Genomic DNA, 14063 nt, shown 5'->3' with positions numbered 1-14063 from the left:
ATGGCCAAATAAAAGCAACAAGAGAATAGAAACAAACTCAATAATTAAGTCTCAACAGTAAGTCATGTGTACCCAATTCAAAGTGCCAGACAGACCTCCCCCATCACTGAGGGAAGGCAATTACATAAGTTGCAATAAGGAAGCTTAACCCATAAAACAAGACCTTCTAGACCCCATTAGTCCAAATCACCACTTAAAAATTCATTTATTAGTTTCATCACCTTCCCAGTGTAGTCCTGAAAAATCACCAATCGCTATACATTTTGTTCTGTGTTCCCCATCTCCTTCTCAACAGCTCTTCACGCAGCAAACAATCTACACTAAAAGAACCCAGCATAACAGGGGGAGACACAGAAGAGTCCCCACACTGCTCAGCTAACACACCTGCTTTACCCTGCTGCTCTAATCTCAAATCTGCCCATCAACAGCTAGTGTCCATTTGCCCACCATACAAGGTAGGGCAAAAAAAAAAAAGCAAGCAAAACCCTCTAATAGATATTTGTGCTGCTAAATTGTATATTACCATCTGACTATGATCATTCCTTACTGGGTCAGGAAAAATCTACATTTTACAGCATTTAACAGAAGAGAAAGAAAGGTGTCATCCTACCTGGCTATAATTTCCAATACCAAACGTAACAGATAAAATACATCTAAGATCCCAAACAAACCTCAGCAAAAGCCTTGTTTATGCAGTTGACTGCATCTTGAATTTGGCCAGTTAAATATACCAACATAGTATTGTGTCTCCAGCCTAAGCATTTAAAACAGATCAAGTAACAACCAAGTATATATAAAGTACAAGAAGTAGATTATTTATTAAAAGAGAACAGTTGTTGAAATTTCACTCCACAAAAACATGTTATCTTTTTCTGTGTATTACAGAATGCTGTCAGCTAACTGCTGGCAGGAAGGCACCTAGTTAATTCTGGATCATTACCACTAATTTCAGTGGCATGCACAGATCCCACATGATATACATACACAAAGTAATAACACCACCATCTTTATATTTGGTTCCTAAAATACCCCTGACATGCCTAAATGTAAAACATTATTTTAAGTGACAGCTTTGTTGCTGTTATTTTACCCAGACGCTGAATGGAAAGCAACAACAGAAGATGTAACCGGGTTTTCACAGCAGATATGTCCTAAATTAAGGGTACCATTTTTCCTATTCCACACCATGACTTTGACATAGATTGTGACCAGAAGCAAACAACTCATGACAGCCAGTGTAGATCTCTACAGTCAAAGGATTCTGAAGTGGGCACCTTACAATAGTATCAAAACTGACAGCTATGCAAAGCTCATTCTAGTCATCATGGATGTGACCAGGCTGTAAAGTAACACTTCACACCACAATGGTACTGAAGACTGCCTGAAGCTCCTCCAAGGAAAAAAGTCAGCATTTCAGCCCAAATACACTGCCAAACTTACTTGGTTCACCCTCACCATCAACAACTTTACCCAAAACCCTACTAATTATGCTAGATCATACGTATTTTGAAAGACAACCCTCCTTCAATCCAGCTCTCCCACACCTACTCATATAGTCCCCAACGTTGCAGAACTTATGCCAGTTGCAACTGCCCCCCCCCCCCCAACAAATCCTTCAAGGTTTCACAGCCTCTCTTTTCACTCTCTCCCTGTCCCACAGGGCTAAGTAACCACATATCTCTTCAACAGGAAAAGTCTACAAAGAAACCCACAAATGGTCACTCTGAACTGTTTGCTGTACTGTAGGAATAAACTTACTTCAGTTGGAAAACATTTATGTTTACTCATCATAGATGGATGACCATTACTGCTAAAAGATTAAAGAAAACCTCAGTTCGGTGTACGTTTCACATTCAGAAATTCTTTGCCAATAAATACCCTAATTTTTTCAACTGCTGGAAAGACAGCACAAATAGTGAGAAGAGGAAATAAAGGCAGGAGAACTTAAAATGAAAAAAACCCACCCAACTATCTAAAAGTAGACAGGCAGATGTCATACTTCAACATAGATTAGGTAACACTTTTAATATTGGTGTTTGGGTAGTTCTTTTTTAAAAAAAGCTGACATCTGATAGAATGTGCAACATTAGCCTCTTTCAGTCAAAGATGAAACAAAAGATAAGCTGGACTCATCCAATCTGATCTATTGACACAAAAAAATAACCAGGTACGTAAGTGTTCCTTGAGACGCAGGCAAAAAGAAAACCTATATGGCCAACTAAATACTCTTGAAAATAATGTTAAAAAAATGGCATCTCAACCCAGAGACAAATATTTGCTAGATGCACTTGATATCTATGATCCTTCTGCAAAACAAACTGCAGCATTTATTAATAAAAATGTCCAAAACAAGTTCCAGGTCTACAATCTTAACTTGTCTTCTGAGATGAGCAGTCCACTGCTGAGAGGGTTTCTAATGCTTTGTCCAGATTTCAGGACCCTTTTCACAAACACTCTGGAGGTGGTGGAAGCTCAAGGCTCTGCCAGCTGGCCATGACCTGAGGTCCTAGTCCATTCTCTCACAAGAATACAGCTGAGAGTAGGTGGATAATACGGCTTAATCTACGTGCAAAAAAAGGAGCAGGGCGAATTGGGATGAAATGACAGCCCTAACTAATGAATTTTTACATTTCAGTTTCTCAAAAGCAGTTTACAATGTCAGATAGCTAAAGTATGATTCAACCTGAGGACTCATATCCTTCATTAGTGGGCTCTCTTGACAGAGCCTGCAAATATTTAACCAAGTTCTCCTAGTTTTTCACTTGGAAATGGATTAGAGCAGGGGTCCTCAAGCTTTTTAACCAGGGGGCCGGCGCGGATGCAGTGGCAGGCAGTCATCTGCGGCTGCTTGGTTTCCCCCCCAACCCCCGGCGGGGGGGGGCGGGGGGGTCTGTAAATACGGGGCCTGATTGAGGACCCTGGGGGGCCGTATCCAGCCCGGGGGCCATAGTTTGAGGACCCCTGCTTTAAAGCAATCCTAGGTAAGAAGATAAAAATGTACAGAGTTAGAAGGAAGTGGGCAAAGAAAAAAAAGAAGTGCAAGAGTTTAAGCAGAAGACTACCTAGAGAGAGAGAGACCTTTTTAACAGCATTTTTACTTGTACAGCCTGGTAACATACTGCCTGGCATACGAAGGCCCATGCCTGTCCTCCGTGCACAAGAATTCAAGAAAGACAGACAGACATACATCGTAAAATAGTAGAGGAGAAAAATGAAAGCAGAAGAGAGAAACCCAAAGAAGAAAATTCTCAAAGTAAACATAAGCCTGACTGGCAGTATCAATGAGAAGAACCTGACTACAGTCATATTTAAAGGAATATAAACTTCCTTGAGAGCGAAATTTTAAGTAGACTGTGTCACCAAACCTCCGGCTTCTATTTCCTCTGGAATTCCTCAATAAAAGTTGATCCATTTTGGTGTGTCCGTCCCCACCCCACCCTCCAGAAGTGGCTTAACATACAATCTCTCACCATAGATAATTATAGCTATGAAATTGTTGTCTTTATACAAAACAGTATTTCAGTGTGAAGTGTCACAAATTAGTTTGTTTTTTTTTTAATGACCTGACAAATGTGTATGGCACTGTACAACAAGTTGTAAGTTTTCTCATGCAGGGCAGTATGCAATCCGGAAGAAAGAATGAGAACTAGGAAGAATATGTCAGTTTGACAGACAAGCTTTAGAGAATCTTGCCAATGGCAGTTAAAGACATCATCAGGTAGCTCACTCTCTATCAACCCCCCACACCAGAGTCCACAGAAAGTAAGAGGTGCCCAGCTCTGTCTTTCCGTACGAGTCCAGCTGGCTAAAATGGGTTTGAGCTGAGAACGCCATTTGACATTAGAGCTAATTGGATCCAGTGGTCAGCTGCTACGCAAAGGCTGGTCACCTCTCCCAGACACATACTCACTTTTGCTTTCCCAGCATAAGCCCTGCCACTCCAGACTCCACAGAAAGTGGTTCAGGGACAAACTGTCCCTGCTTACAAAAAAAGGTTATCTGCTAATTTGATTTCCTAAGCTGGCTCAGCAAGGGGTCAGACTAGAAGCAGTGCCAAGGAGGGAGTGGGAACATCCAGGCACACTTCTGATGCCTAGCAGCAACTAGCTAGCAACCAGGCTTATCCCTACTGCCAAATTGCACATTAAGGCAGATTCTAAACTGGAGCAAGATAGGCATAAATCTCTGCTGGCTTCACTGTGGAGGCCAAAATCTGTTCAACTAGCAGAAAGCTGTGTTCAGTGCAGCATACTGCTAGCTAGAAGGGTAAAAAATCCTTAGACTGACACAGTATGTAATAATGGTCTAGGCTTTCCTGGTTTCTGTTCTAGAAAGTATGTAAAACAAGAATTCAAATTCATAAGACACTTTATAATTTTTATACAGACAGGATTTAGCTGTAGTTATTTAATATCAACCCAATGATGCAATTCTTACCCTTGTCAGGAAAGAAAGAGGTTTCCTTTCATTTCATCACTAACAGGAGCAAGACCAGGAATTCAGTCCAATTGTTGATGGCACTCCTGTGAGTTTTCCACTTCCAGATAGACCATTTGCATAAAACAGAACTTCAAAACACAAACTGCAGATGTTTCTTATTTCACATTTGGCACACAGACTACATGTATTACCTCATGCCTGCTATGCTGGCTTGCCTCTTTGTCTTTGCAGTCAATGCACTATTCACCCCATAGAAACACAAAATGGTATCCTTAGTTTCCATTCTCTTCCATATACTAAATGCAGAGGAGAAGACTACCTTTTGAACTTGAAACTTAAAATATGAAGAGGGGAACATCCAGGAAAATAAACACATTAAGTTATGCTTAAACAAACTTTGAACAGCGAGCCCTCAGGACATGCAGTCAGTTCCTAGAGTGTGTTAAAAAGCTGTACACTTGTAGGTGACCAGCTGAATACTCTTCCTGTCAAAAAAAAACAAACAAACCACAAAGAAAAAGACAATCACAGATTACATCTATGATTCAGCCCTTCTTGCAGCTTAACTTTAATGGCATTCAAAACCACAATCAGGTAAGTTTTTCTCCAAATTGTTTGCCACTCCAAGATTTTTCTTGCAGAATCACCTTTGTCCTCCCTCTTTCTGTTTAAAGAGTTAATTCATTCTCCTCTGTGCATAGGCAAAAGTGAAGTAAGTATAGCTGCTAGAATGAGTCAAAATATACTAAATGGTTTTAAGCAGCTCCCACACTTACCAGAGTGGATCAAATACAGGAGTCTAGCAGTCTTACTTTTTTTGAAAAAGAGCGTAATTTCCCTCCTCCTTGTAATCAGATCTAAAGATATCCTTGATGCTAAAATACATGAAGACAGAGATAAAAAAAATATTTAAATACTTCACTCACATAACACTAGAAATTTCTCCATCATTTTTTAAAGAGGTCTAATGTGCATTATACACACAACAGGATCTACTTTAATATGGACATACCAGAGAATGAGCCTCCAGACTACAGTTTCAGTGCATGCCAAGAGAAGGTATGCGCATCAGGTAAGGGACTTCCCACATTGCGACATTTGTGTTAAAAGGATGAAACTCTGACTTCACTTAAGTCATTAGGAGATTTTTCTTACAAATTTCCAAAGCTCATGCCATAGGGCACTTTTCCCCAAGCTCAGCTTCTCTGCTTCCACTCACACCTATTCAGTATAAGCAAGCACGATACTCTGGAATTTAAAACAAAAGAACAGTAGTTTTCGAAAAAAAATAATAATCCTTCACACTGTACACCAACCCTACCTAGAACACTTCTAGTCAAAACCAGTACTTCTTGTCTTGTCATCTTCACAACTATAATCACTTCTGATTTAAAACTTTTCAATAATTCTACCGACCACACTAAAGCCCTTGTTCAGTTTGGATTTTCGCATAATTAAGTAACTAGAAAGAGGTTAAGATCACAACTGTTAGCTTTGTTTTCCATAAAGTCTCTAGCAAAAGCAGTGAAGTTTTAAGAAATGGCATTTTCAATGCCTTTTAGTGCTTCTAGCTGGGTCACTATACTCCCACTGTTTTCTTACTACCCACATAACTGTCAGGCCTTTGATCAGTGCTAGTCACTGTACTTTATATAAAGCATTAATTCTTAACTATAAGAACATCTCCTAAGGTTCAAAAATGCCAAAATGTATAAATAGCTTTGTCGTAGAGTAGGCATTCAGAAGAAAAGATACCATCTTCTAAAGAAGGGGGGGGGGGGGGGGGGGGGGAAGCTTATTTATTCTGAAACATTTGTAAAAGCTGCAACTTTCCACACCATCTGGAAACTATGCTACAAAAGGAGTAAAGCAGACATTAAAAACATAATGATACCTTATAAGGAATCTCAGATCTGCCTCCAGGACGACTCAAGAATGTTTCTTGTCTGAATACTACACCACCGGTCTCTTTACATATTAGGAAGTTGAAAGTTTTAAAAGCATCATTTGCTTTTCTACTTGCATCTGTTAAGTCTCATTCAGGTATTTTCATCGATAAAGAGGCAGCACGACTTTTCCTTGACACTACTTGCACTGCCCTTCCTCAGCAAAATGAGATGGTCTCCTACTACCTCTCTAGTCATTACCCATTCTTCTCAACTCATTTCAACCCATATGCAAGTCTACTAATAGGTGGAAGCTACACTGTCCAATGGAATTAATGTCACTTTTTCCTGATCCTCTCTCTTAAATCTTCCTTGGCCTTCACAGTAAATCTGAGGATTAACTATATACTTCCTGATGTTATCAGCAGTGGCGATGCAAGATGGTGCTAGGTTTTTCCATTATCCATCAGCTGACCCAAGAGCCAGCCCATGTGACTTCAGGTATTCTGTACCCACTTGACATAGATGCTTCCTGCTGCAATGTCTCATACTGGGGTCAGGCAACTGGAAATCCCCCCTTCAGTATTTGTTTAACTTTATTATCCTCCTGGTCCAGCTTCCCAAACTAGCTTGCCATAAGGCTGAACAAGTGCTAGAGCGGGTGGAAGTACCCAGAAGCGTGGGAGCTACTACCCACCAGATTATTTCAGCTGTGAAATGAAATTGTACCCTGCAATCCACCCATATACACCCCTTCAGACAAAAGGAGGGGTTCACCTGTCACATCCTTTCCACATTTCAGGGAATACCCTACCTCGAAAAGAAAGAAAGAATTCTCAATGCTTGCCCTTCCTTTATCTGTGTTAATGCCTCCTTTTACAGAGTGATCATTCAATTATCAAAAAACAGCAAAGATCCCTGGGGAATGAGGACAAGAAAGATGCAGTGCCACTTACAGCATGGCTGGCTGCAGAGAAATAGGTCACTTGAGCGTAGCTGTGCAATCAATACGATGTTCAAGCCCAGGCAACCAAGCCAGATGCTGCAGAGAATGTTGCCTGGAGAAAACTAGTGTCTTCAGGGGCGATTCCACAGGGATCAGCAGTTCCAAGGGATGTGAGGGATGATGGGTCAGGACTAACACAAACCTAAGCACACTTGTGAGGGTATTCACACAAGTCATTCCCTACTGCATGTTATCTTCTCCAGCCATCCACCTCCAGGCCTCTGCAGCCAGTCTCCCATGTGGCACATTTATAACCACCTCAGCTTGCCCTAGACAACAAGAAACTCCCACGCAGAAGCCTAAGACAGAAATCAGAACCTTATACCTCTGTACACCTTTTCACATCTCCCCCCAGCATTGGCAGGGATAAAGGGATAAACTTCAGGGCTATACATAGTATTATTCCAGGCACCAAAAAAAAAAAAAAAAAAAAAAATACTCAAAATGTAATGGCTTCCTTCTACAGAAGCCGTACGAGACGCAGGTGCCCAGGTGCTGATGGGGGGCTGCAGGGCAGCCTCTGTGAGGGGCGGCTGGGGCTGCCCGTGGCAGGCACGGCCAGTTCCAACAGCCCCACCGCAGGGCACAGCCGGGCCCTTGGCAAAGCGTATGCAACGGCAGGCAAAACACTGTGGGAGCAACGAGTGAGGGGGTGGAAAACAGTGTGAGAAACAGCCCTGCGAACCCAGACATGAGAGCAGAAAGGGAAGAGAAGGAGCAAGAACTCTGGGCACCTGAGCAGAGAGTCCCTGTCAGGTCCTACAGACGCCAGGTTGGAGCAGGGGAACAGTACAAGGAAGGAGGAGTACGGAGAGGAGCTGTCACGGACTGACCTCAAGGTCCAATCTCTTTTGCCAGTGACGGTATCTGGTGAGCAACCCCCCTGTCTTCATCTCAGCTTAGGAGCTTTTCCATCTCCCATCCCACTGAGGAGGGGGGAGCAAGCGAGCAGACGGGCAGGCACCTGACAGCCAGCCAAGGTTAACCCACCACAGAAGTCATTAAGAAAGCCACTTTTTTAATCACGTAACAAATATACTGAACACATTTTAAAGCTGATCACAACCACAATGACGCTGTTTTATTGTCAGTGTGCATTTCAAGAGACATTTGGGCATCTGAGAGACTACTGACAACTACAACCAAGTCAGCACTTTTTCAGCCAAAAGAAACCAGCATGGAAATCGACAATTAGTTTAACTCTCCAACTACCAAACCACAGGCAAGTTACATGATTAAAAAAAGCATCCAAACAGTACAAGGCAGAGCAGTTGATACTGAACTGTCTAGTACTATCCTCTTTTCCTTAACTAACCTGTCTACAGGTTTTGCTTCCCACAGTGGCAGGTGATCACCTCTGGCTATAACCTCAAGTCATGCCAGAGCTGTTTGATTTCAGAGGCTTTCAGATACTCTTACCAACGTGCACCATTACTGTATTTAGCAACTTCTCCATATTTTGAAATGCATGGGTTCCTTAACAGGTATTAAATGCCTGACTAAAACCTTAGAATAAATATTTTGGAACCATAACAAGCAATATTTGGTGGACATAAATCCTCTGCATTCTTTGGAAAAACTACATATGCTCTTATCCTAACTAGAACTTCCTTTACCACCATCCCCTAGAGCAGACATGATGGCTCAGGCTGCTTTTTACTATAAACTCATTCTGTACAACTGTTTAACGCGTCCTTCTCAAAATCATTAAACAAATGACTACTTCCTTTAATTAAAGTTTTAAACGCACAGAATTACTGAGCTAGAGGTCTATATTCAGTCAGTAAATATTTAACATACAGTTAGCATACAAGAGATTACAGCAATTGCTAACCCCTACGAACAACAATATAATACACCCTTACATTTACCACTCTTTTCTTCCTAGTCAAGACATTTGTGTTTTGTACGCATTACAAGAGTGGATACTATGTCCATAAAAGTGAATTGCCGGGGGGGTGGGGCATTGTTTCTGAAGGAAGTAACTTACAGTTCCACCACCACTCAAACACAGAATGTCATTTCACATCATTGCAACTTCTGAAAGATGGCAGAGGCCATTCTAGCAGTCAGTCCTGCGGCTGGAACATTACTTTTTTAAGCTTGGGTAATCAATCTTTACAAAGCACCATATACATATGTGTATATATATATATATACACACTTATAACTGGTAAACAATTTGAAGTCTACCCTTGGTAACACTAGCTCACCATTTATTGCCTTGCCTAACCTGCAAAGATAAACCTGCCTTCTCAAGAAATCCCAAGAGCTGTCACATTCCCGGCTGCAGACCTCCAATAGCAGACCAATAAAACTTGTTACAGAAACAAAACTACTGGATTTCTGTCCCTGGCTCCACCACAAAGGATGAAAGAGAGTAACCATCAGTCCCATCCCCCCCAGCCTGGCTATGTAGTGAAATCCATGGATATCCCAAGAAGGCTGCGCCCCACCGGCCTCACAATGTGTTGTGACCTTACTGCTGCTGGCACTTTGATTGTGACATCATTAAATAATCTTTCAGACTTGTATGTGTCATGCTCACTGACAACAAGGGTTAAGTACAAGAACGCACGTGATTTTTGGAATTCGCCTTATGAACAAACCACATTGCCAGGCCTCTAGAAGCAGAGGGATGCAGGCTCCTATTTTTAGGGAGTGTCAATCACATCCTTTTGAGCACCTCACTTCTTGTTTTCACCACTTATTTTGTCACCCAAACAATTATTACCAGCCAAATTTCAGTAGCGGTCAGCTCTTGGTAAAATTGGACAGTGGAGAGAGATTTGACTAGAGGTGGTACAGTTTACCTGAAGTAATAAATATTTCTTGTTTCATTGTAACCTATATTTGTTTCACTTGCTGCAGCCATCTGTTGGACACAGGTAGCCTAACTGAACGCCTGCATGCCCCAGAGAAACAACACATCTAGATGAACACTTCCATAGGCTTTAAAGAGTTATTAACCAACTGTACATTTCAAAGGACAACAGTCTAGATGAATAAGCAAAGGGCTTGAAACACTGCATGCCCTTCACCACAGTTATTTAAATTTCTGCAGCACAGTGGATAACTGCTGCCTTTATAGAGGTATAAACTATGCTGCAAGGTTTTCATAAACAGTTAAACGTGTACAAGAAGACTGAGAGGCTGTCAAGTCACATACATTCCAAAAATAGCAATTTAATTTTTCAGGACAGGTACTGAGACTGTAAGAAGCTGAATTTATTTTACATGGGTAAACTCTGTCATTACATCCACTGGATAAACAAGAAGCACCTAGCATTAAAAAAAAAAAAAAAAAATCTCAGCAGCATGCAAACAACTGAGCACAGTTTTTTCAGAGAATGCACTGCTCTTGAACTGAAAAGCAAGAACAATTTGGAAATGACAAGAGAATAAAACTGAAGGCCACAAATTAAATACTCCAAGAAGTGTCCTTGCCTGTTACATTTTAAGAAAATCAGAATTAATTTGCATCTATTACTGAAAATCTGGTAATTCCCCTGTGCAAATAGTTACAGAATTCTTTAGTAGGCATCCAGCTTTATAAGGGAATTGCATGATTTTCAGCAAAAATAGGATTTCTAAATACCCATATCCACGAGCAAAACAGAATGCTTTTCAGTAATAAACACAGCTTAACAAGAATTAAAAAGTCATTAACTGTGATGCTCCCAGACCAATATTTAAAAACCAAGCAGAATCCATAGCAATTAATGCTACTAAAGAATTAAATTTATTTTGACAAAAGAAAAAATTCCTTCAGCTTGAAAAATAAGTACTTAAAACTTCTGCTTCTTAGTAGGACACTACTGTTCTGTGCCAGAATACTTCTCCCTTCCTTTTCAAAACAAAAATCTAACCTGGCAATAATATAATAGCACAGAATCTTAGTAGCCATTATCCCTTCATTAAAATACATGCATGGAACTAATTAACTTCCTCTTCTTTTGAGGGATTACAAACATCGAGACACAGCTTTTTGACTCTTTCAATGTAAAAAGTGACTACTACGTTGGAAATGATAATGCACAGATCATATCTCAAGGTTAAACCTTTACCTACTTGCCTTCTAATTAACCACCAACTCCTGTTAGTCTATCTTATCTCAAATTAGAGATTTTTCTGCAAGTTTTGCTACCTCACACTTCTACTGCTTATAGATAAAAGTACATTTTGAACTTCATATTAACCTTGAGTATTTAAAGGAAAGAGAATATGGGGGAGGAAAGAAAAGCAATATACAAAATTAGTTCTCAAATCTTAAAGGCTATTATGACAAATAAGAAAAAGTAAAGCATTCACCCAACAACTGACTGATCAGAATTGCTTACAAATTCAATAAAGTACTAAAACACTTTATTTGACCCCAAACATAAAGGAAAGACACTGTAACAACTGGCACAATTCAAAGTTTTCTGAAGCAAATGAAAAATTAACACCAATAATCTTTGTAACTGTCTGAAGTTGGTGCCAGTGTGTGCTCGTGATACAACCTTCTAATATTCTTTACCCAAAGACAAATAACCAAGACCTGAAACACCCCGAATTCCTGCAATTTCCATCAACTTAACTGAAATCTCTGTGCCTAGTGCTCAGAATACCCAATACCTTTGCAAGCTGTAGCGCAAAGATAATCTAACTCCATTTGTTTGCAGGAAGCTTTAAAAAAAAAACAACACAAAAAACCAAAAAAGACAAACCAAAAAACATAACACTTCAATCTTCAACAAGGCAAACGTTTTATACATAGAAATTAATAACTTAATAATAATACAGAAAAAAGGAACAATGTCTTCTTTCACATTATAGGGACTGAACATTAGATTACTTGTAGAGATCCAGGCAGCTGCTGGGAACATCTTAGCAGCTCTTGTATTTGCAAGAAAAACCCTGTCAGTCGAAAGCAAAACAATCCTGTCATTTAAATAATATGCCAACTAACTGTATATACATTACACAGCCACAATTTCCAATCCCAAAATTAAAACTTGAATCCAGATTTCTGAAGAAAAAAAAAAATATTCCAGCAAGTACTACTTTGCATTTGTAACAGCAAAGCCAAACCACAGACCTTCACAGTGATCAATTACTTCAATAAGTCAAAATATCACAAAATCTTTGCAGGAACTCTGCCAGAGTGAAGCAGGTGACAGAGTTGGCAATATTTCCAAATCCTGAGAAGGGTATCCAAAACAGTCGGTACATCGTCTTACCTGCCCAAAGGTAATGCTCATAGGGCTCTGCAAACAGATCATCAGTTTTCCTCTGCCAGTTCTGACAGCCTTTTTACGGCTGAAAGTCAGCCCACCTCCTACAGCCAGGATGTCCCCCCAGTGACAACCTACGTCCAGGCGGAACATTTCAGCGTATCCCAGCCAACCTGCAGAACTAGGCTCTAATTAACCCAGAGACAGAAGGCCGCCCGGGGGGGGGACGGACAACAACAACAACAAACCCAAAAAACAGAGAAACAAAAAAAAAGACTCGACCGATTTGATACAGGCTAAATTTTAAACGGAAAGCACTGAGACGCGCGCTTCCAGCCTCCGCCTAGACAGACTAACAAACGGGGCGGGGGTGGGGGGGAGCGGGAAGAGAAGGCCGAAACAAGGAAACGGATTATATAGGTTAAGCTCAGCTTTTACCATCCGCTGCAAGGTCCAACGAAGTAAACACCGAGCCCTCCGCCCGGCCGCCCGCCGCCTCGGGCCGGCCCCCGCGCCCGCTCCGGGAGGCCCCGCCGCCACGTCCCCCCTCACGGAGCCGGGTGGGGAGGCAGCCGCTTCCTCGGACGTTTCTGTCCCTAAGAGCGAGCCGGGCCGGGGAAGGGGAAGGGGAAGCGGCGCGACGCTGTCCGCCGCCCCACCGCGGCGGGCCCGTGTGCCTCCCCCAGCCCCATCCCTTCCCGCCCCGCCGGGACGCGCCGGGGCCGCGGGGTCCTTACCCGCCTTGCAGCCGCGCAAGCCGAGCTGGGGGTGCAGCCCGCTCCACATGCTGCCGCGCCGCGCCGGGCCGGGCCGGGCCGGCCGCCGCTCTCCGGCCGCGGCGAGGCGGCGCTGCACGCTCTCCGGCGGCCCCGGCGGGCGGCCGCGGCCCGGATGGCCGGCGGCGGCGGCCGCTCCGAGTGCCGAGGGAGGTTAGCGGCGGGCTGTCGCCGCGGCGGGGGCTGCTGCCTGCCCCAGGGGCGCCGCAGCCATGGTGCCGGGCCGCGACCGCTGAGGGCGGCGAGACCTCGTCACCCCCGCGCAGCAGACAAAACTTGCTTTATTGCGCTACCGCCGCTGCCTCTCCGGCCCTGGGAGCGGGGCGGAGACAGGGGCGGGAGCCCCGCCGATGCTGCGCTGCTCAGGGACGAGGCGCTTACATAACCCAGCCCCCACGGCGGGGAAGCGGGGCGGGCGGCCGCGGGGCGCCGGGGCGGGGGGCGAGGCGGCGCTGGCTGCAGCGGCGGGTCCGACTGGCCCGGCCCGGCCCGGCCCGCAGGCCGCCCCCGCAGTGCAGCCGCACAGGCCCCGCCGGGGCCGCAGAGGTGGTTTGGGCGCTGCCGCTGGGCTCGGGGCCGCTCGTTGGCTCCCCCGAGCCTGCCCGGGCGGGTCCGAGCCCCCGGCGGGAGTCGCGCCCCGCGCTGCGGCCCGCTGCGCCTCGCCTCGGGCCGGCCCGCAACGGCGGGAGCCGGCGTGGGGCAGGCACTTAACTGACAGCGCTCAACCTGGTATACAGGT

At 43.6% G+C, this 14063-nt stretch overlaps 1 protein-coding gene across 2 annotated transcripts in view; it reads right to left on the bottom strand.

The window, feature by feature from the left end:
* CEP85L (centrosomal protein 85 like) overlaps positions 1-13653 on the bottom strand; it is a 120000-nt gene extending 106347 nt beyond the window's left edge. Inside the window, exon 1 of one of the 2 annotated variants that reach the window (XM_040597475.1) lies at positions 13286-13653. In XM_040597475.1, the coding sequence (XP_040453409.1) occupies positions 13286-13334 (49 nt within the window). In that variant the 5' untranslated portion in view covers positions 13335-13653. Of the gene's footprint in view, positions 1-6334; positions 6583-13285 lie in introns of those variants that run through there. The other variant, XM_040597476.1, reaches the window with a different exon arrangement.
* Between the last annotated feature and the right edge of the window lie 410 nt (positions 13654-14063).

This window comes from Falco naumanni, chromosome 6 (genome assembly GCF_017639655.2).
Source record: "Falco naumanni isolate bFalNau1 chromosome 6, bFalNau1.pat, whole genome shotgun sequence".
NCBI classification, from domain to species: domain Eukaryota; kingdom Metazoa; phylum Chordata; class Aves; order Falconiformes; family Falconidae; genus Falco; species Falco naumanni.
The sequence above is the reverse complement of the archived record's forward strand: the minus strand, read 5'-3'. Positions and strand labels throughout refer to the sequence as shown.